Source organism: Frieseomelitta varia, unplaced genomic scaffold (genome assembly GCF_011392965.1).
Source record: "Frieseomelitta varia isolate USP_RPSP 00005682 unplaced genomic scaffold, Fvar_1.2 scaffold_886, whole genome shotgun sequence".
NCBI lineage: Eukaryota > Metazoa > Arthropoda > Insecta > Hymenoptera > Apidae > Frieseomelitta > Frieseomelitta varia.
In genome coordinates, this window is record NW_025110685.1 from 217,233 (window position 1) to 241,855 (window position 24,623).

Genomic DNA, 24,623 nt, shown 5'->3' on the forward strand with positions numbered 1-24,623 from the left:
CCACCTCTGTGGCTCCGACTGAAAGTAATTCGTTCTATTGCTCAGACCCGTTCCGCTACGAAAACGTTCACTCGCACTGCTAAATTCGATCCACCAACGTAATTATCTCGATTTTTGATCGTACGTATCGCCACCGACGCTTGGTTATCGCATTCGATTATTTTTTTGGAGTAATTCACGTTTATCCCGCGTGGTGTGCACACTGATAGTCACTCTTCTTTTTGGGATAACGTAATAATCGTAGCGGGAAAATAAAACGCGGGAAAATAGAAAAAAAAAATATAGTGTGACAGGGTTTTATACGACAACACGACACAATCGACCTGCCGACCTTTCCCTCTGAAGGCATACTAACCTCTCCCTTGGCTGTATCCATCACCAACGTTATCCCCACCACTTGACCCACCTGGTCGAACCGCCACCTGACTCGATCTCACGAAATCTATGGATCGTGTTTAACACACGATCCTCCTCTGTTGTTTATCGATGTGTTATGTTAAAATAAATGTTGAAATTTCTACTACTTTCTTTTCTATGTTAATCGCAGATTAATATAGCGCCATTTCGCGCAGAAAAGATACGTTAAGTTGTACAGAATGTAACATTAATATAGCACAAAATAACCGAACTCTTTCGAGAGTTAGAAAATGCATGTCGAACAGTTTCACTGTAATTCCAATGTGAAATTGAACGAACGAATGAAAAAAAAAAAGAGGCATCTTCGCGAAAGAAAGGAACTCACGTTGTTATACAGCACTTTATGAACTGCATAGTAATCAATCGATTGAAGGAAAAGTATGTAATGAGATTTGGATCTTTCTTTTTTTTTTTTTAAATATTCGCTCGTCATGACGCCATTCATTAGCGATTAAAATATGTAATTAATACTGGAAGATGTCCGACATTAAACGTTCTATTTAGCAGTATAATTGTGTATCCAACTTTTAATAAACATTAAACGACTTACACTAGTGGTGTTTCAAATAACTGATTTTATCGGAAGAAGCAAATAATTACTGTGATATTCAACAAAAACGCCTTAATTCTTTTGTTGTTAATTTTTAAATCATTTGCGTTTTTTTTTTATCTATTTCTGGCCACAAATAACCAAAAAAAAAATCACTTAAAATATTTCGCTATTCTACGAAACCAAGATCCTTGTTACTATACATTCCTGAGAGGGTGCTTGGCAACCGGAAGCACCAACAAGAACAACGGTGCTGCACGTACAGCTGGCAGAGCTATACAGGGTGGCAGATGTCTTTCTCAAATGTCGCCGTTGAACGTCATCGACATTGGGAAAGTGTTTTCCTCTCCTACGTGGATCCTAAAGATCATCTACGTGGACGGTGAGGAGAATATCGACGTGGACATTGCCAACTTCCAGAAAAATCTCGGATACATCGAGCGCAACTGTTTATAAATGTTTAATAAATAGTGAGTCTCACACTAACCTCTACAGTTAGATGTCAATCGGTGAAAACGATCTCAAACAGCAAGTAGTGTATAGCCTGTAAGAAAATTTGTTCAATAAATAAACTTTGAAAACATTATAGACTAGATGTAACGTGTATTTTTATTGTACATTGAAAGAAATAAAAAATCAACATTTAGAGAAAATAAATTAACAAAATTGTATTATATTTTGAAAGGTTGTAATTATTGAAAATAAAACCTCATAATGGCGCACAAAGTGCAACGTATACCGGACGAGGTAGAGCTTGAGACGATAGCTCTAGCTGAACTTTCAAGATTGAAAAGGCAGTATAGGATAATGGAGAATGATCGAGATGCTTGTTCAAAGGATGCGAAATTACAACTGCACAATCAAAAGAACATGATTGATCGTTTGGAGTATGAAAAAGCGGAGCTCGTTATTCGTATTAAAACTGCAACCTCGAAAACGTTTGCTCGTAAAGATAAAGAAATGGATGAAAAACTAAAGTGTACTTTAACAATGCAAACAAAATATGATGAAATGATAAGGACAGAGAAACAGGAAATAGTAGAGCTCGATAATGAAATCCACAAGGTTTATCAATTATTCACTTGATTTCAAACATTGTTTCAAACAATGTTTCACAATAAAACAATATTATTAATGCTTTGTTCCAGTTATCAAACGAAATTGCCAGTCTGAAAACAAAAATTAAGAGCGACATCCAACTGAGGGATATAGCTATACGACAAGATAAGATAATTCATATATTGGAAAATCGACTTGAAGTAGCAACGAAAAGATTTAATATTGCAGTTTCTCAAAATACGAAACTTCGAAACGAAATCGAAGACATGCTGAAGGAAAGAATGCAGTTCACAGCACTTTGGAATAAATTAATTAATCAGTTGAACACTGGAAAGCAAATTATCAATGATTTAATAGAACAAGCTACCATCGCGTTCAATCAACGAGATGAAGAATTGAACAAGATTCAAGCTCTTCGTGAAAGGTGGATTCTTAACGAATCTTTTATCTTAAATATTAGCATAAAATGAACCTACATAGAAACGTACTTAGTACTGTTGCCGCAAGTTTCACGGCACTCTTAGCAACAACAAGTTTAGTTGCGAAAGTTGAAAAGATTGGATCGTTGTCCCCATAACTCTAAGAATTACATTAATGACCTGAAAGTTATTCGTATTTCACGTAGTATAGATTATCCATCGTTGAATTAGAAACTCGGAACCAAGAGTAACGATCGGAAATCAATGGCGCGTGATAACATCCTGCAATCTTGCTTCTATATCGGTTATCCAATATTTTATTTGTCGGATCATTAATTGACTTACACTTTTCTTGCTTCCTCCGAGTACACAATCTTTCGAACAAAATTAAAATATTTTTTTCTTTAAAGGGGATTAAGAGATCTAAAAACACACGTCTCAGAAATGTGCGAATTACAAAGGACGATGGATAATGAAATGAAATTGCAAGAATTTCTTGGTGTGAAAGGACAATATCGTGAAATGGCTGATTTGAATGCAAAACGTGCTGCTGAGAGGAAAGCAAAAATAGAAGAAAAACAAAATATGATTGAGGATTATAAACATATTTTACAAATGATTAAAGAATTCATTGGTGCTTTTCATCTTTTAAATATATATCGCGATACAGAATATATTCAACATTAACGTTCAAAAGTAATCAATTTTTTACAATCTTAATTTCTGTAGGTGAGCAAGATATTGACAAACTCATAGCACACTTTATCAAACAAGAGGAAGAAAACTTTGCTTTATTCAGTTATGTGAATGAATTGAACGATGAACTAGAGAGTCTCCAATTAAGAATGGCTCAGTTGACAACGGCTATACAAAATGCACATATTATGAATGAACTTAGTAATCGAGAACAGGCAGAAACATTAGAGAAACTCAAAAAAGAACTTGAAGATCAAACCGCTCTCGCTGATGCAGCTGAAGAAAATCTAATACAGGTTACAATTCCTTACTAATGTTGTCCACTATTAAAAATCTAATGCACGAAATTGAATTTCTTCAAAATTAAGTATTTTTCTTTAATTGTTCTACTATTTATTTCAGTGTGATGATGTAATAGAGAAATTATTAAAAGGAATAGATTCTCTCTTTAAAGCGATTCGTTGTGACAATTCTCCGATTTTACAACTATTAGGTGATCATGAACAGATAACAACGAGCAATGTTATGTTATATTTAGGTATCATTGAAAAACGTATTACGCAAATGTTCCACAAAGTATATTGGTTGGACAAAGCTACCAAAACGCAATATCTACGACTGGATGAAGAAAGAAAACCCAGATTAAAAGTACCCCATATTGAACAAATCGCCTCTACCCAACCTTGTGCCTTGTAAGTCCTCTGATTCCTACTCTTTTACCCAGTTCCTTTATTATTCCTCCTATCCTCGAATATTTTTTTTATTTTTTAATGTTCTTTTAACTTTTCTTAATGTAAAATTTATGACGAATATTTGTTGAGACAACTATTGAATCAATACAGATGTGTTGAAAAAGAAAAATTACAAATCGTATCCGAAGGTTTGGAACAACCATTAACGCGCAATGAAGCTACTAAAAAGTTGAAGCAAAGACTCGAAGAAGATTACTCGGAACTCCTACATAATATATCTAGTTGCCATTTACCGGCAGCTAGAAAAATCATACAAAAGCGATATCAATAAAATGGTATCAGAAAGCCCGTAAATTGGGTACACAATCATTAACATTTACGAAGTATGTACAAGGTAATTGGCTGCATCCTCAATATAATAATGCAACTCTCAAAACTAGTCTCCCGTAAATTTTCATCTATTCCTTTAGTAACAGTAGTAAGATACTTATCAGTATATATATTTTTTATTTCTCTAGAATATTTATTTACAAGTAGTAATTTCAAGTAAAATGATTCTCTTACTTTGTCGCGTGTTTTTTTGCAACTTTTATGATTCGTTTTAATTCAAGGATGGTTCGCTTGATATAATCTAACTGTTGTTCGACATCGTCTTTGCTTACGGTCACGGGAATATCCTTTCTCTTGCAGATCTGTTGATATAGATTCCAACAACACGTTTTTACTTGCGTGTGCTCTAAATTTTTCTCCGCCGCAGTTACTTTTATTTCAGCTACGATTGTTTCCCATTTACGAGCTTGCACTTCCGCCCTATCGCGTCTTGCTTGTAGTTGCGCTAATTTATTATTCAATGTCATAATTTTTTGTGACTTTGACTCTGTCATATGATGCTGTAGAGAAAGAGATGCGCATCAAATCCATTATATAATTATAAATGAAAGACCAATAAATTATATATTAAGAAAGCTGTTTACCATTTCTGTTCCCTTTTCTTCTAACAACTCAAGGTTTTTATCCTGATGTTCAGACAAGATTGATCGTGCTTCAATTAAAGTTTCGTAACGATTAAAAATCTCAGAAATCGAATGAAATTCTCCTGTTTCGATAATGACCCTGTCTAAATAATCTTGATACTTTTTATATTCTGCCACATGTTTTTTCATCCTATCTCGAATATCATTCATATAGAGTAATTTTTCTTCGAGTTCTTTTATCTGAAAAATATATCTTCCGCTAAATAAACAGGATTAGATTTGCAGTATTATGTAAATAATCTTTTTATTAAAAGAATTTATAAAATTTTTTTATTATTTTGTAATATATTACTTCTTCCAGCCTATGTGCTTGACGGTCGCGTTCTTCTTTAATTTTGGTATCCGCACGATCACGTTTTTCTTGATTTTCCCTCACGAATCTATTGAACTTTATAAATGATTCTCGGAGGACCAATTCCTGACGTCTCATCTCGTTCCATTGCTCGTCCATGAATTTCCGCTTTTTCTCTTGTTCGGCCCATTTTGCACGTAATCTCTCCTCAGTTTTTGCTAACTCACAATGCGCTCTAACAACTTCTAATGCCGGGTAAACTCTTGGCTTATCCCATTCTGGATACTTTCTAATACATAAAAGACACAACTCACATATCTTTGGAAATGTTAGCTTCTTTTTGAATTATATAAAAGAAAAAGCATAAAAATAAGATACTTTGACAACCTTTTTCATAGAATTTTACATCAGTTTCCTAATTGTTATCGAACTGAAAATAAAAGAATTCAAAAAATATATTTGTAATGTATCATAAATTGATTATATGAAATAATTTCTTTGTTACGTTACTTAATGTTACGATCTTGTTGCTTCGACAGGAAGTATTCTGTAACAGCTTCTTGCGAGTTTGTTGTGATAGTAGCTCGTTTAACAAAATTTTTTATTTCTTCTTGTACGGTAGCCATTTTAATTTAGCATAAAATGATGTTCATAAAAATGAATATTTTAATACGACAATCGTCAAATTTTCAATCGAAACGAGTTTAATTGTATCTATGATTCATTGATCAAACAATTTAAAATACAGGTTTGTTTCTTTTCTAGCAAAAAATCCCTAGATTTTTTATTTAGCACATCTTGATGGTTGGCCACAAATTCAATGACAGGTAAATACAATTAGAAAAATTATATCTAAAATAATTAAATGTATTTTATTTATTTTACATTTTTACAGGGAATCAATAACAGCAATATGAAAAATTACTGTACGCTATAAGAAAGTAGGACATAAATATTTATTGGGTATTTATTGTATAATATGCAAATTTTACGAGTGAACTTCCTGTCCCAAGAGTGAGAGTTGTTTTAGTAATTGTTTCGCATTAATAAATGTTGTAGAACCATATGTGATTCGTTTATTAACCCCAGCCCCACTTTTTTGTTTTACATAGTCCACTAAGTTTTGATATTCTATGTAATTTCCACCACCAACTATAAAAACAATTACATCTTGGAATGTAGGTCTATTCTTTGGCATTTGCTCTGTATGTTTTAATTGTTTTGGATCTAAATAACAATAATCATCAGTTTGGGATGACTGTCTTGATTCCATTAATTCATCAACTATTTTTGTGACTGGTAAATTATGTTTCTTAACAACTAAATTTTTTACCCCTTCCATTACAAAAGATGATCCTTGATTCATTAGTTTTGAAAACATACTAACTGTTTTAGTTCCACCACCTTCATAACTGTTTTGGATTTCTGCTATTCTAGTGTAACTTCTTAATCGTTTTATGTATATCAAAGGATTTAAGTCACATCCTGCAGCAGATAATGCTGCTTCAAGTTTGCTATATTCACTGTCTGACATATTTGTGCAAATATAATATATAATAGCAAGACGTAATTTATCTTCTGAAGTACCACAATCTGGATCACTTATTGTTTCTAATACACTTCTATCCAATGTTTGTTTGCTCATTATTTTTTCTTCTAATTCAAAAAATGTATCAAGTCTTCTAGACTTTATAAAATTCAAAATACCTGTTGCAATTGACGTATGCATATCTATTAATCGTTTCATTTCCAAAAGTTGTGGCAAATTATTAACAGCATTTGTCAAACGAGCTGTATTATTGGAAACCATTGACAATGCCACTTCACTATCGTTATCAATACCCATAGATGATTTGAGCTTTTTAACATCATCTTCAAAAGTACGATACTGTTCTAATTCTTCCTGTATAGCTTCAGCTACTCTAGGGAATGGACTGCCTTTATGTTGGCACCAAAATCTATCTCTATTATCTAGTTCATAAGCTCTAGTCTTCGAACGTGTTCCTCCTGCAGGAGACCTTCCTACATTTTCCTCAACGACAAGTCTATTCAGTGCCATTTCTAATACATCATGTGCCAATGCTTGATAAGTCCACGTATGATGTAATGGTGTAGCCATGTCTACATTACGGTCCAATATAATTAAAAGTGGTCTTTGAAAATTGTAATGACCAGTTGTTTCACTTTCAAATAAATTATTTCTTGTATCCCAAACATTCTCCCTTAACTTTTTCTCAATCATTTTAGCAACCATTTCTGCAGCATTTCCTCTTGGACACCTTATAACTGGAACAGTGCCCAATGTAACAAATACAGAGAACAGACAGTCAACTATAATTTCCATTACAGATTCCATTTCAGTATCTTTCACTTCACCCCGATTAATCGCATGATATGATATGATATCACTATTTTGATGTCTAAGAATAAATAAATCATCCTCCAGTGATATAAAATTTAAATACTGATCAAATACTTTATGAATATTTGATACTACACCTCCAAGCAATGCAGCAGCTGCTAAATCTTCCATTTTTTGCCTGGTTATCGGTGATATAAAATTTAAATGATAAATATCATATAAACCGTTCTGTAAATCTTGACCAATCCTGCCAAGGTTTTCATCAGTAGGTGCACAAAAGTAAATAGCTGGCACTTCAGGAATAGAATCTCTGTCGGAATGTAACTGCATATGAAGTGTAATACCAAGTTCTCTCAACTCTTTTACAGATATTAATGGTGAAATAATATCCTGTCCAAGTCTATCATAAATTAAAACTTTCCATACTGGTATTGCTTCTTCTAATTTCTGTTCTGGTTGATTCAAATTCAACATGAGTTTTAAAGCATTTATTTGCTTGTCACGAAGGCTCATCATGATTAATTCGTTTATTGAAAACTTTATTTTTTGAAACTTTCTTTCACTTTAATAAATATTCTAAACTTTATAATAAAGATATCTTTACAATGTCAATGATTAATATTTTGTGACTACATAGAGAAATAAAAGATTTAAAACACCATATTGCAAATAAATATGTCAACATTCAATTTCTAACTCTAAATTGTCAAAAAGTATCCATACGTTGTAATAGTACTAGAACTTAACACTTGTAATATAGGACACATCAATAGTTCTCTAAAACGACACAAAATCTCTAGAGCATTGCTGTTATCTTGCACAATATGTAATTAAAAACTACACAATTGTAATAAATTTGAAAAATGTATAATTTATTATATTATAATTTTATATAAAAATAAGAGAGTATAAAATTTTTTTAATTTATATATAAAATACAATATTATATAAAATAACTAGATACTTGTTATAGCTCATATTGGTAGCATTGACCGGCAACAAAATGGCGATCCATTTTACTGAAGAAGTACAGTTGAAGAAAAGTTCGATGTTAATATTAGGCTTTTGTGCGTGACATGTAAATAATAAACGGAATTGTGTTTATATAATATTAAAGGAACTGTTTTGACCTTTAAAGGATAATATACATTGAATATTCCATGAGTTTTCGGCGATACGTTTCTGACAGCATGTCTGCAATGGCCGATGACTCCACTTCTCTGCCAAAAAGGCGTCAATTGGTAAACAAACCAAACATAACTTTCTTATTTAGCGTCAATTCTAATTATTTTATATGAAGTTTCTGTAAAATTTTGATAAAAATTTTTTATTTCTTACGAATTTTATCATAGCGGGAAAGAACCCGAAAATTATATACAGACGATTGGACAATAGGCGATGAAGAAATTGAGGGTCGTAGAACTTTCCAACTTGATGAAAAAATCGAATGTGACAGATACAACCTTAATAATTTCACCGGTTTATTTCGTGAAATGGCTGGTCCGGAATTAAATTTAGCATACTTGCAAAAACATGGTCTTAGCATACCGTTACTCTTTAGAGACAAATCTGGATTAGGATTAAGAGTTCCCAGTTCGAATTTTACTGTAAATGATGTCAGAACTTGCGTTGGTATGTTTTATTTAATTAAACATATTTCATTTCATACATGGATTTTCAGATATAATTATTGTGAATAATATTTCAGGTTCCAAAAGAATATTAGATGTAATGGATGTTAATACACAAAAGAATGAAGATATGACAATGAAAGAATGGCAAAAGTATTATGAAGATCCTAACAAAGAACGGCTGCTGAATGTAATTTCATTAGAGTTTAGCCATACTAAATTAGAGAATTATGTACAATCACCTGAATTAGTACGATTGATTGATTGGGTAGATGTTGTATGGCCAAGACATTTAAAAGAGGCACAAGTAGAATCCACAAATTTATTAGAAGATATGATGTATCCAAAAGTGCAAAAATATTGTCTCATGTCTGTAAAAGGTTGTTATACAGACTTCCATGTAGATTTTGGTGGAACCAGTGTTTGGTATCACATTTTGAGAGGTGGAAAGATATTTTGGCTTATTCCTCCTACTGAAAAAAATTTGTCACTTTACCAAGAATGGGTATTAAGTGGTAAACAATCTGATGTGTTCTTTGGCGATATGGTTGATAGATGTGGTAGGATAACTTTAACTGCTGGCATGACTTTGTTTATTCCAACTGGGTGGATTCATGCTGTGTATACTCCTCAAGATTCTTTAGTATTTGGAGGAAATTTTTTACACAGTTTTGGTATTGAAAAGCAATTAAAAGTTGCACAAGTAGAAGAACATACTAAAGTACCACAAAAATTCAGATATCCATTTTTTACTGAAATGTTATGGTATGATAAACTATTGAAATGTTTCAAAAGAATTTTGTTGCATTATCTATACAGCGATTTTTTGTTATTTATTGCAGGTATGTTTTGGAGAGATATGTTCATGTTCTTCTAGGCAGAAGTCACTTGGATATTTCTGAATCACAACGTCAACATTCAGTGCCACAACACCACCAACATATACATCTAACTCCATTTGAATTGCATGGTTTAAAAGCAATAGTTATGTATTTACATTCACTACCTTCTACTAAAAAGAATGTGCCTGAGCTAATTCGTGATCCCGTTGCCTTAATTCATGATGTTCGATGTCTAGTTGAACAACATAGACATGATAATCCAGAAGCAGCTGTAACAGGAAATCCTGTTTTACCACCACCACCATCTTTAACAATTGCTGATAGAGTATGTATAAAATAGTAAATGTTATTAATGATATCTATTTCTTCGTGTATATACATATCTCATTTTATTACTGTTTAACAGGAACGTTTAAGGATAACTAAGAAAAGCTTTACAAAGATTCAGAGACATCACTCTCAAGAAAAATCCGAAAGACCTTTTTCACGACGAAGACGTACTAGGTGTAAGAAGTGTGAAGCATGTACAAGAACTGATTGTGGAGAATGTATCTACTGTCACGATATGGTAAAATTTGGTGGAAGTGGTCGTGCCAAACAGACCTGTTTAATGAGGCAATGTTTGAGGCCTATGCTTCCAGTTACTGCAGCTTGTAAAGTTTGTGGATTAGACGGCTGGGGTCAATCGCCTGGGCCATTAATGGGTACTTACTCACTTTTTTTTCTTCATTTTTAATGCGCCATTATTTTATCGTTAATGTAATAAATAAAGACACTTCATTTTTCAATTTTTAATACAGGGAAGCCAACACCTACAGCTCCTTCGAGTTTAGTAGAGTGCTCAATATGCTTCGATATCGTGCATCCCGAATGCATAGGTTTGGATCCCCAAACCATTACCGTTAGCGATGATTTACCGAATAGTTGGGAATGTCCCAAGTGTTGTGAAAGCGGTCGAAATCTAGATTGTAGACCACGACAACTTAAGGCTCGTGCTCGAAAACTTTCCGTATCTAGTGCAGCTTCATCAGCACCCACAACAGATTCTGAAAGAGATGCCACACCAAGTAAACGTTCAAGATCCAATCCCAGCGATGTAAGTCCCCAAATGGAATCTGAAACGGTCTAAGAATATGAAAATTCATGGTTTCTATACAAAAAATTCCAGGCATGGAATGACAGAGAACCGGCTGAGGGTGAACAGCGAACAGCTTTGCGTACACAATTAGCTGTACAATTAACTGGTTCAAGTAGTAAGTCATTGAAGAGGCCCCACGTGGTGGTTAGGCCTGTTCCACTTTCACCTGTTCAAAAACCAGGGCCCGATTTTAATGGACAATCTTTAGCATATGACAAGACAGCATTACTTGCTATTTTTAGATTTTTAAATGCAAAGGACCTGGCGAATTGTGCCTTGGTTTGCCGTACATGGGCCAGATATAGCATAGATCCTAGTTTGTGGAGAAAATTGGATATGTCTCATTCCCATCTAACAGCTTTACATTTAACTGGTATAATACGCCGCCAACCAGAAAATCTGTCCCTTGACTGGACAAATGTTACTAAAAGACAATTAGCTTGGCTATTAAGTAGATTACCACAACTTAGAACATTGTCTCTACAAGGTTGTACATGGACTGGAGTCTGTGCTTTACGATCTTGCACCTGTCCACCACTTGTTACCTTAAATCTAAGTCATATATCTGGACTAAATGATTCAAGTTTGAGAGAAGTTCTCAGTCCACCTACAGATTCGAGACCTGGTTTAATTGATAAAACTTCAAGATTAAAACATCTTAAAAATTTATCTTTGGCTGGATGTGATATAACTGATGTAGCTTTGAGATATATAGTTCAACATTTACCCTATCTCGAGACATTAGATCTTTCTTCTTGTGGTCGAGTTACTGATGCTGGTGTTGCTCAATTAGCAACTCCACCAGCACAAGCAGTAATGAACCTAGCATCACTGAATTTGGCAAATTGTAGATTACTTACGGAAACAACGTTAGATCATTTGGCAAGATGTAAAGTGCTTAAACGTTTAGATCTCAGACATACAACTCAAGTCTCAACTCAGTCTGTAATTAAGTTTGCAGCAAAAAGTATTCATAATTTGCATGTAACTGATGTTAAATTGGTAGAAGAAAAAAAAATTAAAGTAGAAACTAAAGTTACATGAAAAAATGTATTTGGTCTTTTTTTCCTTTCTTTTTTTACTGTTATTAAGTAGATTTTTTGCAAGTGTAATTCAGTTACTGCATAAAATTAGAAGAAATGATACATACAATGACATAGTACTGGACAATGAACATAATACTGGATTTCAAACAATGATTATTTATTGTCTCAAAAATCCACTAGCATTATATCGCATCTTCATAATATAAGAAAATGGACCTGACTAGTATAGGATTTCTATTTGATAACGTTCAGTTTTAGCAATGTCACTGTGCAATCTGGGCGAAGAAAAAAAAGTAAAACACTATTTATATCCGATTTAAAATGACCAAGAAATATTTTACTTTCTGCTTTTTTTATTATGGTAAATGCTGTTTTCCTTTATGCCTGGATAGCTCTGTGCATTCTTCAAAAATAGTTTAACGAATACAGGATATTAAATAAGTAATGCGGATTCTAAAAAAAAAAAATTTGTAAATGACAAATACAAAGCACTAGTTGAAAATAAAATACGTCGAGAGGTAGCAATGGTTAGCATTCCTAATACTGAAATTCTACAAAAGCGAAATGTTAGGTTTCACTAACCTTATCAAGCAAGAAAATCATTACTCGCTTAATATTCAGTATTCTATGAAATCGAAATGTAATACTTACATCGATATGGAAATTTTTACTGTCGTTTTTGCTGAAACTGCAAGCGTTCAGTATTTATTTTGTAATTCTATATGGATGTAAAAATACAGATGCGGGTAAGAAAGCAAGTGTTAACATTTATAGTCTTACGAAAAACATGCAGATTAGCATATTGGCGCTTATCATTCGCCAATATATTACGAAAGAAAGAAGTATATTTATTTGTATGTGTGTTTGGATGAATATCCAATATGAGAATTATTAATTGACACGAAAGTTACAAAGCAGCCTGTTAATCATGCAAATCATAATTATAGAAACGAAAACGCGCAAACATATTCGATTATACTATTTCACAATATTAGATAGATAATTAACATTACGCTGAAAAACATGTATATTACACGATCGTTTTAATTTTCGACCTCAGTTATGTATGTATATTGAATGTAATGTCGAAAATTTTTATGTAGACGAATGTACATATGTGACTTCCTTCTTTTTTTTTTTTTTCAAATAAATTTACATTTTCATTTCATTTTGTCAACGTGCATGTATGTACGTAATTTGAGAGTGATAATAATAATATCGAGCAATAAGAATTTAATTACCTGCACTTTCAAACTAATGTTGAAGTATTTCACATTGTTTGTATCATCTCCCTGAAAATGTCTCCTAGGAAACGTTACTTGCTTGCACCAAAATGCAACATATTTTTTCAATGTAATCAGTTTGATTATGCTCGTTATTATTGAATTGTTTATAACAAATGCAATTTTTATAATTGAGACATTCTAGAAACACTTAAGATACAAATAATGTTTTAAAACTATAACACTATTGTATAGAATATGTAATTCAGAAAAGAACAACAGTAATCTGATTTTCAAATATAATTTTCGAATTTTAAAAATATTGCTATCATCTTCATTATCATTTTCGATATTTCGCATTCCTCTTTCAATTGTACTTATTAGTAGAAAGATTGGCGCAGCAGAAAAAAGAAGAAAGAAGAATTGTTCAATACACATGTAATTGCAAAACAAGAATTTTATATATTTGTTAATAATAATAATAATATGTTCGTAATGTGAACCATATACAAGTAAACGGGCGACGCCAATGTAAGAAGTATCTCTAGGGATTTTATCATACGTCATATATACGTTTTTTTTCAAACTACTTTGAATGGGTAGTTGGATTTTTTTTAAAGTCGTAATAAATATAATTATTCATGTTATCGTGTACGCTAAATAAAAATATCATCGTTGAAAAAATAAAGCTTGTACATTCTGGAAATAACCTGCTCGTCGATTAATTTCAATTACAAGCATGTGAGTGTTGTGTTGATTTTTAACTTATAACTAAATAACCTGTATAAAACCTTGATCGAATAATAATCGTTTTTATTAAAAAATATTTAACAATATGATAGCAAAAAAAACAATATTTGTAATTTCATACAAACGTTTTTCACGTTTACAAAGAATATTACGATAGATGTAAAGTTTGTATAGAAAATTTACATGATTTTGTCTTTTGTTTTAATGTTTTTTCTTTAGTTCGTTACGCATATAGAATATTTACCATAGATACTAAAAAAAACAAATTAGTGCGTTTACTGATCGATACTACAAAATAGGAGATCTTTATCTCTGTAGTTGATTAAACAAAAATTCTTTTTGAGTGTAAGATTTTCGACAAAAGGTGCTAGGTGAGTGTGCGTGTACAAGTTGCGTCTGGCTTTTCAGACATAAAATTTTCTATATTTTCATATGTAATACTTATATGTGTATGTATACAATTGTTCATAATCATTCTTAGATGTATGTTCTTACATTAACTTAACCTAATTCTGCTAACACAGAGTCAAGATCTTCTTGTAGAGTGAGACTAGCTTCTCGTTGTTTTGCTAAATCATCTTTCAATCTATCAACTTGTGCTTTAAGTAGATAATTACCTTTTCTCAATGCAGCTAAACGTCCTTCGTGTTTCTTGGATTGTTTCTGTCAAAATACATATATATAGGTATATATACATATAACTAAAAATTCTTGCTTAACATTTTATTACATAACATTTTGTAAATAATATTTACCTGCAAAATATTTCTTTGACCTTCCATAGATTGATCTTCATCTTCTGTTTCAGTTTCTTCGTCTTCAGATTCTTCAGATTCTGATTCTTCTGACTCAGTTTCTTCCTCCTCCTCTTCCTCTTCTTCTTCATCTTTATCATCATCTTCACTTTCTGACATTAACTTAGCCATTTTGTCAACTTCTTTCTGAAGTTGTTTATACTTCTTCTTTTCTTCTTTTAATAATTTTTGTTGTTGCTTAATTTGATCTTTCAATGCATGTCTTTCTTTTCTGGCATTAACTGCTTTGTCCCTATTTAATCAATTTTATCATTAATTCCTTTACCATATATATATATATAATTAATTATATATTACTACTCACTTGAAATTTGTAATCTTGGTTGTTAAAAGTTTGATTTCTCTTTGCAATCGCTTTTCTGCTGCCTTTGGATCATCTTCCTCATCTTCCTCCTCCTCTGAGCTTTCTTCTTCTTCCTCTTCACTTTCACTTGGCTCTCTTTTATCTATGCTCTTTTGAGAAGCAATTTTTGCTACATCTTTTGCACTTGGACAACCAGCCAGTGCCATTCCTGAAACATTGTACCAAGCTGCTTCGTCCCCATCATCTGCTAGCTCAATTATTGGCTCAGGCTCAAGCTCTTGTTCTGGTTTGCAAAGCGTTTAATAAAGAAGCAAAATTAGTATAAGCAAAAGCAATTTAGCACTAACAAAGAACTAAAAACCGAATCAGAGAAAAAATCAGATCAGAGATTTAGTTCTTTATCACATTTTTTGTTATTAGCATTGTTAAGTATTGATCACAATTTTTTATTATTACGTATGTATGCAAATGATTGTTAGATAGCCGCAAATATTAACGAGTCCATACCAGCTTTCATTCGTCTTTCTAAAGCAGCATACATCCTTTTCATTTCCTCTAATTCATTTTTGAGCTGGTCTTTCTCTTCTGAGACAGTCATATACTCTTTTTCGAATTTCTCAGCATCCTTCCTTGCTTGCTGAGCTTCCTTTTTCAACGATTCTGTTACTTTTTCATCATACTTTCTTTGTTCTTGGACGCTTTTCTGAGATTTCGCATGTTCAACTTCTGCTTCAAGATTCAAAATTTTTGCCTGCAAAAGACATGAAGGAAAGTCAGTAGCTTAGGACTGTCTTTTACGAGAATTGACAATATTCTAAGAGACATACTTGTAATCTCTTGTTTTCTCTTTCTAATGCCTCCTTATTTCTAAGTTCAAGAGCAAGCATTTGTTTAGTACTTTGTAAGTCATCCCTTACGGCATCAATGTCATCCATATCATCCGAAATAGAGTCATCCGTGGGTTCTTCAGCTTTTTGCATTTGTTCCTCTATCGTCAGCTGCCTTCGGAATTTCCTCAAACCCTCTAGCATTGGTTTTGATCGGTCATTGGTCTGTACTTTCTTTAATTTGATACCTTCCTGAATCTGCTTCAGCAATTGGTTATGCATGTTCGATTTTTCAGATTCGAACACAAAGTGTGCCATCCCTAGTTAGAAATTCTCAATCAGTACGACTAACACATATCAACCATTTAATACACATATCAATATAATTTCTAATTTCCATGATTCGTTATCAGACTTCGAGATAGAATATTCGAAGTAACCAGTTTTAAAGTTCATTTACGGGATAAAGGAAACAGGAGAAAAAGGGAAAGTTGGTAAAAAAACCCACTGAACACGTAGACAATAGTTAATTCAACGATAATAGTATTATTCAGCTACAGACGAGGGGGGTTCCTTTGCAGGAGAACGGGATCAGAACAATAACTACTGTGTGTACTACAAACAAGTCATATCACAGTTCAGAAACAAAAGCTGATTGAATGAAAGCTCATTAACAATTTAATTAATTACACTCGTCGACGTATATACCCCTTCGGATCGACATTCACAAGGGTAAAACGAGGGTTCAAGCGGGGCGAAACGAAACAAAAGGGTTTTCTACTAGCGACTAATCGATCAACAACGTTGAAACCGATTCCTCGTTTTAAGAGAGTCGCCCAAGGGAAATCTGAGTAGAATCGAAGTTCGTTCGACGATCACCTGCTGGATCAGCTGTAACCTTGTTCACCCTCTCGATCAAGGGCGCACTCCTGTCGTTGCATTTCACGTGCCTCAATCTCTTCCCGCTTTCGACTTCCTTCATCATGCTCGCCCAGTCAGGACGTTTTCGTGGCCTCTGTTTCAACATTTCTAGTTTTTCCTGTTGCCCTTCGTTCAGCGGTGGAAGATCTTTCAGAATCGTTCTACTCGGAGGCGGTGGCGGAGGTCTTGGAGGTGGTGGTGGCGGGATCGCTGCCCTCGACGAGCTTTTCGATAATGTCGGCGCTCCTATTTATACGAAAACTTTATTTTTATTGTGGCCAAGTGGTGTCGCGAATTTTTGTGTGTGTGTGTGTGTGTGTCTGTGTGTTTTTTTTATGTTTAACAGGGGATCGTTACTCTGAGAAAAAAAAGAAAGGTAAGTGGTTGGAATTATTTATCGTATCTAAAATTAGATGATTGTTGTGTGTTGGTATAATATTAAACGTATCGATTAGAATCTGATAATTTTAATAATGTTTGTTTGTAATACTATCAATTCTTTTTCAGGATTTGTTTGAGAAGATATTGCGGAGAGATTCATGCTGTTACCTGTGGTGCTCTCACTCTTGGAGAGAGGTATTGTGTCACCTCGAGATCGAGACCTCTCGATTCGAACCTGTCGTTCGAGCTGTGGCCTCGAATTTGGCTCTTGTCGTCCATTCTCGCGGAGCTTCGTCGGTGCCGGTTGACTGCTCGTATTCTTTTCGCTTTTAGGCTGTGACGGAATTATTGTGATCTTGCTCTGTTTACGCGGCTGTGCATCTGTCGAGGGCTTCGCTTCTGGTTTCGGTACACTCTACAAAACGATAAATATTTTTACTTTCGTCGTCTTTTACAAACGTTTTCACTTGTGAATATTCACAAAGTTATTGTCTTTCCGTTTATCGAAATTATTTTTTAGTGTTTTTATACACTTAATTCTTTCACATTTGTATTCTGATCCATTGCAAATGTTCTCTCACTGAGAAACCTAGAAATGATGTTTTGTCATTACCAGCAACATTCACGCGCCAATTGTTAGTCGTTATGTGGCCAATTTTTCCAATCACTGTATTGTTCATGCTCGACGAACATTTATATCTGCAACTTTGTATCTTAGATCAGTCTGTTGGCGATTACTCTTATTTGGTAAGACTCCTTGATTTTAACGCATGGTAAAGGGAATAAAAGAACATTGTCTTAAAAGTGTCGTGAAAGATTGTAGTAGTTGTATTGAAAAATAGATAAAAAGAAATATAGTATACTCCCCTTCGTTCCTAAAGAAAGAAAGTCTCGAAAATTCTCTTGGCAAGTATCGATCTTCGTTTGATTGTCTTTAAATAATCTAAATCGCGCACTTCCTCCGCGAGCATTTTCAAACTACAAGCTTCGATTAGTATTTTTATGATACCATATTCTCTATTTCTTTGAAAAAAAAAAAATGTGCTACTTATTTATTGATACTTATTTATTGATAGGCACTGCTATTGCTTTGTGAAAGAAATGTGGATGTGAAAGAAATTGTGATGATTGATAGGACATAGAACGCGTTCAGATTTTTAGATTAAAACTTGCAAATCCAGCGCAAATTTGCACAAATCCGTAATATAAACTCGTTAAGAAACTGGCGGAAGACGCAACTGGCAAGACATTTGAAATAGAAACGCGTGTTCTTTAAATAATCGTGACCCAGAGGCTTATATGCGAGGACCCGTGAGGCTAGCCTTCTGTCTGATCTCTCTTGTATCGAGAAACCGAAATTAATCCAATTCTTCTGATATCTCGTGTAGACACGTATGTGTGAATAGTAGTTCTAGTAAATATTTTCTCTCCTTTAATTTTTCGATAATTCGATAATTTTATAATTCATTCTTTAAAGTGAATCAGTGCTTTTTACCGTCCGAAAAGGTTTGATTGTGGCATTAAGTAAAAGCTTACACGTGTACTATTAAATTATCGCACTTCAGGAAATTCTAGCGCAAACGTGAAATTATTCATAGGAGAATGAATAGAGTGGTATTTTCGGAGTTTCTGGATTTCATATTTGTTGGAAAATTTTCAACTTAAGCATTCAATAATAAATTTCGCGTGCCGCTTTATATGGCGAAATATCGATTTCAAAGCGATCGTGGATCCTGTAAATTGCAGTCAAACTCGTCGATGATCTAACTACCCGCGACAGTTGTAAACAATATTATGACGTGAACGATCATGACGACTTCACGTGTTTTCGAAACTTGGAACATCACGTTTTTCGCATTTTCGCATGATGGAGAATCCATTCGGCAGTTTGGCATGGCTTGTTGCCAAAATATCGAAAGTACGCGTTTTGGAATTGTTGCACAACGAGAAACACAAATAAACAAAGCGACGATAGCTTAGATGATTTGAATAGATGACGACGTAGACTTTTCATAAATTAATTCCTTCCCGTTTCCAAGCATAATCTCATATTTCTAATGATAATTGCATCACGTTGCATAATTAAGATGCAACGCCCTTGTAAATTGCTACTTGTCGAAATGTTTATAACGCAAGGACTTGTTATTCGCCACCCACGCAAGTTATTAATAGTCAACTCTGATGACTTTGAAACCTAATATCTGAATGGGAAAAGACCGCGCAAGGTAGACGTGATTCCTCGACGTTTCTAGTAGAATAAGTCCGTACTGGATCGGACAATGTCGGAGGCTGTCGTCTTTGACAATTCCAGAACAGGACAGAAGCATTGAATTTCAGACAGTGGGAACGTAATTTGCTTGAGACAAGTTAAAGTCGACTTTCATGGACAATCTCGTCGTATAATTCCTTTATTTATTTATTTTCACACACGTGGCGGAAGTTAACGATAATAAAATAAAGCGAAATAAAAGAAGAAAGACTCACTTTGAGAGTAACCTGGGTAAACGGAGGTGGTTCCTCGTCTTTCGGTTTCGAATCTCTCCTGGAATTGAGGGTCCAGGGTGCACTAGGCATAGGTAGAGGTGACGGACCATCCTTGACCCAGGGCGGCCTAAAAGTGGTCCTCTGCGGTGGTTGACCACCGGCACCAGGCATTCTTCTCTGCTCTGTCACAGGGTTCTCTTCTCGCGTTTAACTCCGACTTTCTTATCGACTTCCACCTGTCGATGGAACAAAAAATAAAGGCACAGGCGTATATCTGTGTATCAGCTCCTGGGAATCACGAGAGCCGTATGACGACGAGGATCCTCTCGAGGACGTGAACGATGCGCCACTGACAGACTCCTGGACGACGAAATGTTAATAAGGTGGGGGATCGGTTGTACGTAGGAGAGCCACGACCCACTTTTCTCGAAACGTTTCACACTCGGGGAAATCTTCCGGATTGTCCTCGCGGTTCACCGGTCCCACCGTGATGGACCTAGGAGAAAACGTTTCGCGATCGAGTTGGAATCGCTTCCCGATCCGCGAACGACCGATCCTCACGAACCGTCGACAACGGTAATTATGGAAGAGCGAAGTGGTTGAGAATTTTTGGGAGTCTGGGAAAGATCGAGACCTGGACCACACATCAGGGCCACGACTGCACCTCCCTAACCGCGTGATATTTTCGTCGACGTGACGTCACAGAAAGACGCAAGCTCGAAATAGAAGACGGTCCTCTTCTTCTAGGATGATTTCGGTGACTCTCTCGGTTGAAAAACGCCTCTTCATTTGATCCTACGACGTATCCCACGTCTGTTTACGATGCAACTATGTGCCGATCGACATGAAGGTCGGATCGATCGTCACGGACGGAATGAACATTGTTCAGTGAATCTCTTCGACCTAGTAACGCTTTGGCACTTCACGCGCCGGTGACACAATAAATAATATATAAGACAATAACGCGTGGTTATTTTTGTAAAATATTGTATTAGTAATAAAACAAGGATTTTCATTGCGCGTTGATCAATAAAACGTAGCAACCATTTTACTCGATGTTATCTAAATAATTCAATCTTGCTCGTCCCAGTTCAGATTCGAATCATCAACAGAAGCTTGTCATTTTTAAAGGGTTGGACGATATGGAGAGAGGCAATACCAGCTAGCCGCGCAGAAGCAAAACCAGGCGTTCCTCAAATACAATTATTACCAACAAATCGCGAAATACTTCGAACGAGAGTGTCGAATCGCCAAACACTACGATTCGTGGAATTATAGGAATTTGGATCCGAGAGGCGAACTCGAGAAGGCTAAGAAAGCAGAGAGATTGCACATTAGAAGGAATAAATTGAGAAATTTGTTGAAGGATGAAGATGAAAGGTACAGAAAGGAACTGGAGGAACGAAAGAAGATAAAAGATCGCCAGGAAGAGACATCGTTGGAAGCCTTGAGACAGAAATTGAGAGAGAAACGAGCGGAACAGAGTCTCTATTTGCCTAGAACCTGTCGAAGATACCAGTCCTACTTCATCTGTCCCACAGAAACGAAAAGTCCCGGTTGGAACACGCTTAAGGATACTAATCTTCAGTATTCTCGTGCTTGCAGAGATTCGACCAACCTCATTCGTGAGAACGAGCAAAATTTTCATCGCGGAGATTCGAGAATGAGCGAGGACAATGGCAAGGCTTCTCAAAAAAATTCACAAGGAAACGTAGAAACGCAACAGGAACCGAGTCATTCTGCGTATCCGCGCAACGAAACTAGAAAGCCCATTTCGAAATATTCAGTTCGCTATGCTCGTAGAAGTTTGGAGAATACCAACGTGAGAAACGACGACTTCGACAACAATCCATCAAGCAGGACATCAAGCAGATCGTCTCTTGCGTTTGGTTCATCATCTGAAAGATGCTTGTTGCCGAATGGGAACGTTCCTCTTCGTGGAGATGATAAAGAGAACACGACAGAACAAGATATGGAACTAAACAATTCTCAAAACGACACGGTAGCCGAAAGTCGTTACTCCAACTCGACGAATGATCAGTCAAATCAGTCGAAGAATCTCGTCCCGCAGGAGGATGTTCCTCGTCAAGAAATCGATGAAAATGATTACTCAAAGCGATTGTCGATGGATCGTTTAAACGACAACGTTGATACTCGTAGGCCTGGAAGCTCTCTAGGCAAACATAGCAGCGAAGAAGATCAGAACGTAAAGACGGAGGACACTCGACAGTTCGAAGTTGAAAAAAGTATGCCTTGGCTGCGAATGAATCCCGGCGATAAGAATCTCTCGAAACAGATGTTCCTTTACCTGACTCACAAGGAACTGAAATGCAAGATCGAGGATCTCTCCAGAAGAGAGATGCACGCGTGCAATAAGCAGCATTGGGACGAAGCTTTGCGACTGAGAGACATGAGGAACAAACTGGAACTGATTCGCGAGAAGAAGCTGTATCAAGTGGAAAATCTCGATTTGGACGAAGAATCAAGGAAGTTGGGATTGGTCAACATCGACAAGAGGGAAACGGAACTTCTTGAACGAGAAAAAACGTTTATGGATTCAACGATGTATAGGTAAGTTTCAGTAAATCGAAATATTAGATTCATTTCTTTGTTTGAAACATTATTCTATTGTATGGCGTTTCGATGAAGAACAGAACCCACATAGATGTTTATTAGGAAATGTATTATTAGTTCCTTTTAACGTTCATCCGACTTGCAATATTGGCATGCGACCGTGAGCGATGGTAAGGGTCTAGGACGACGAATAGTACTTCCTGCCTCTCGAATTAGTCGAGATTCGTCAATGTTGCAAAACCGTGAGTCATTTGTGTCTCTCTCTCTTGGTGCACATAACTCGTTTACACGCATCAAGTGTTTCGTAAATACGTGCCAAGGCGTTCGTCATTCCGCACGCCCTACATTCGGCGCTCGATAGATCGCAAATAAGACAGTAGTTTACGAACGTAGAAAATCTTTTTTTTTTATCGCGAATTAAATTAGATCATAAGAGCAGAGGAACGATAAAAAATAGTGGAATCTTTTTAGTGTAATTTTCCATTACATCTCTTGTCTTACATGCATATTTTATTTTCAGTGAAGAAGCAAAAGCCTTGTGGAAGAAATGGGTACACGAAGACGACAAGTCCGTGATCAAAGATGCTCGCTTACAGAGGGAAAAATTGATGAACAGTTTGGAAAAAGAATGGCAGAGTCTCGCAGTTCGTGATAAAGAAAGAATCTCACAATCATACCAGATTGTAATGAATGATTCCGCTCTACAAGAGGAGCACAAATTGTCCGCTGCCATTAATGCGGCTAAAGTGAAGTCCGTCACTAGACCTTGAAATAGGCCATAGCAGAATTTCACAAATTCACAAGCTTGATATTATTGTGCCAAGCTTATTAATCGTTTGCATTTCAATGTTTGTAGTCTACGGTAGTAACTGTTGGATATGTTTGAAGAAAATTTAGGAAAATATTTCAATTACAATGAAATATAGTTAAAAAGATAAAAATGCAAAAAAAAAAAAAAATACAAAAAATGAAGGAAAGAGATATTATTTAATAGCTAAAAGCTGTTAATTGTTGTTGAAGACTGATATTTCTATTAAATTCCTATTAAATTATACTAAAATTGTTCCAAATGAATTACTGTATTTTCAATATTTTAAATAATCGTTTGTATCGTTAAACGGTATACGAGCATACGATGCTTGTAGAAATTACGTATTTCATTAATGAATTTGTATTTTAGAATTCTAGTCGTTTTTTTTTTTTTATTAACAATATCACGATATTGTTGTTACATATTTCCACAGTCGATTGCAATTTATTTAATTATGTCACACATATTTATAATAGTTTACCGATGAGATTACTATATGTTGTACTTTTACTTTGGAAATAAAATGAACACATTGAGCAGTCTGTTTTTATTTTACATTAATTGGTTACTTAAAAATTGTATTGTACCATTTGTATGTATATACAATATAAAGTAACGAATTTCAAATTTACCGCCAAAGATTACATGCCGATAAAATTTGAAATCATTTTCTGTTTAGTACGTCAGATGGCGTGGCGAGGCTGGCAGTTGACTCACGGAAATAGCGCGCAATACTTGTGCTCGTAGCTGTAAAATCGCGTTTATTTATAATAATTGGTATTGTCAAGACGCGTGTAAGTGATAATTAGTGCATCAATCATTAAAGAGCCAGTGACAATGATTGTTCATGCAGAGACATCCATTCTTACATACTTTACATACTTCCGGCGATTCTTCAACCTTCAGTTATTCAAGTAAAAATTTTTCTTGTACTTTAACATTGCATAATTTTCTGTATGTATTTTTTAATCAAAACTGTGTTATACTAGATTTTATCATTATCATTACATCATTATTATCACAGAAATGTTTGATTGTACGATGTATTAAATACTCCAAATTATTATCATCACATAACTACATACATATATGGAACACATATAACACAATTATTGAATTATTTCTATTTTCTTAATGAAAACAGTCTATAACCTGAAAACGTATAAATCATATTATCGTTCGTAATATAGGATAAATATATCGCACGTACCGTATTACATCTATACACGTTTCTAATACCGCGAATTTGAATGGAACCTGTTTTTTTCATTACCATGTGCGTGTTTAGTCACGAGTCGTGACGAACAAATGGAGGATAGCAACGTTAGCACTTTATTATCGTTCCTATTCGGATC

The 24,623-nt window shown here is 34.8% G+C and overlaps 6 protein-coding genes across 8 annotated transcripts; 3 read left to right on the forward strand and 3 right to left on the reverse strand.

Moving 5' to 3' along the window:
* Nucleotides 1–1,303: 1,303 nt before the first annotated feature.
* Nucleotides 1,304–4,404, forward strand: LOC122537083 (coiled-coil domain-containing protein 63). The gene is made up of 7 exons (XM_043670026.1): nucleotides 1,304–1,437; nucleotides 1,653–2,032; nucleotides 2,116–2,450; nucleotides 2,856–3,079; nucleotides 3,175–3,437; nucleotides 3,544–3,833; nucleotides 3,984–4,404. Exons 2-7 carry the CDS (start codon nucleotides 1,682–1,684, stop codon nucleotides 4,162–4,164), a joined length of 1,644 nt encoding a protein of 547 aa, XP_043525961.1. The 5' UTR covers nucleotides 1,304–1,437; nucleotides 1,653–1,681; the 3' UTR covers nucleotides 4,165–4,404.
* On the reverse strand, nucleotides 1,410–5,943 carry LOC122537089 (coiled-coil domain-containing protein 42 like-2). 2 transcript variants are annotated; one of them, XM_043670036.1, is made up of 6 exons: nucleotides 5,670–5,795; nucleotides 5,547–5,589; nucleotides 5,160–5,477; nucleotides 4,808–5,047; nucleotides 4,398–4,723; nucleotides 1,410–1,511 (listed from the first exon to the last, which is right to left on the reverse strand). In XM_043670036.1, exons 2-6 carry the CDS (start codon nucleotides 5,553–5,555, stop codon nucleotides 1,463–1,465), a joined length of 942 nt encoding a protein of 313 aa, XP_043525971.1. In that variant the 5' UTR covers nucleotides 5,556–5,589; nucleotides 5,670–5,795; the 3' UTR covers nucleotides 1,410–1,462. The 2 variants fall into 2 exon arrangements, with proteins under 2 accessions (XP_043525971.1, XP_043525970.1); XM_043670035.1 differs by lacking the exon at nucleotides 5,547–5,589 and having other exon boundaries at nucleotides 5,160–5,448; nucleotides 5,670–5,943.
* Nucleotides 5,944–6,010: 67 nt separating this feature from the next.
* On the reverse strand, nucleotides 6,011–8,268 carry LOC122537080 (protein sly1 homolog). Its single transcript, XM_043670020.1, has one exon. It carries the CDS (start codon nucleotides 8,035–8,037, stop codon nucleotides 6,148–6,150), a length of 1,890 nt encoding a protein of 629 aa, XP_043525955.1. The 5' UTR covers nucleotides 8,038–8,268; the 3' UTR covers nucleotides 6,011–6,147.
* Nucleotides 8,269–8,507: 239 nt separating this feature from the next.
* Nucleotides 8,508–13,486, forward strand: LOC122537072 (jmjC domain-containing histone demethylation protein 1). The gene is made up of 7 exons (XM_043669995.1): nucleotides 8,508–8,762; nucleotides 8,874–9,153; nucleotides 9,230–9,917; nucleotides 9,995–10,319; nucleotides 10,401–10,698; nucleotides 10,795–11,090; nucleotides 11,163–13,486. The coding sequence occupies exons 1-7, from the start codon at nucleotides 8,682–8,684 to the stop codon at nucleotides 12,174–12,176; spliced, it is 2,982 nt and encodes a 993-aa protein (XP_043525930.1). The 5' UTR covers nucleotides 8,508–8,681; the 3' UTR covers nucleotides 12,177–13,486.
* A 161-nt stretch (nucleotides 13,487–13,647) lies between these two features.
* LOC122537081 lies at nucleotides 13,648–23,664 on the forward strand. Its single transcript, XM_043670021.1, has 3 exons — nucleotides 13,648–14,142; nucleotides 21,015–22,454; nucleotides 22,978–23,664. Coding segments are annotated over exons 1-3 (1,692 nt in total). The 5' UTR covers nucleotides 13,648–14,140; the 3' UTR covers nucleotides 23,228–23,664.
* On the reverse strand, nucleotides 14,187–20,773 carry LOC122537078 (trichohyalin-like). 2 transcript variants are annotated; one of them, XM_043670018.1, is made up of 8 exons: nucleotides 19,884–20,773; nucleotides 17,568–17,814; nucleotides 16,977–17,264; nucleotides 16,098–16,417; nucleotides 15,778–16,021; nucleotides 15,271–15,553; nucleotides 14,907–15,198; nucleotides 14,187–14,814 (listed from the first exon to the last, which is right to left on the reverse strand). In XM_043670018.1, the coding sequence occupies exons 1-8, from the start codon at nucleotides 20,052–20,054 to the stop codon at nucleotides 14,653–14,655; spliced, it is 2,007 nt and encodes a 668-aa protein (XP_043525953.1). In that variant the 5' UTR covers nucleotides 20,055–20,773; the 3' UTR covers nucleotides 14,187–14,652. The 2 variants fall into 2 exon arrangements, with proteins under 2 accessions (XP_043525953.1, XP_043525954.1); XM_043670019.1 differs by having other exon boundaries at nucleotides 15,271–15,478; nucleotides 19,884–20,769.
* Nucleotides 23,665–24,623: the final 959 nt, after the last annotated feature.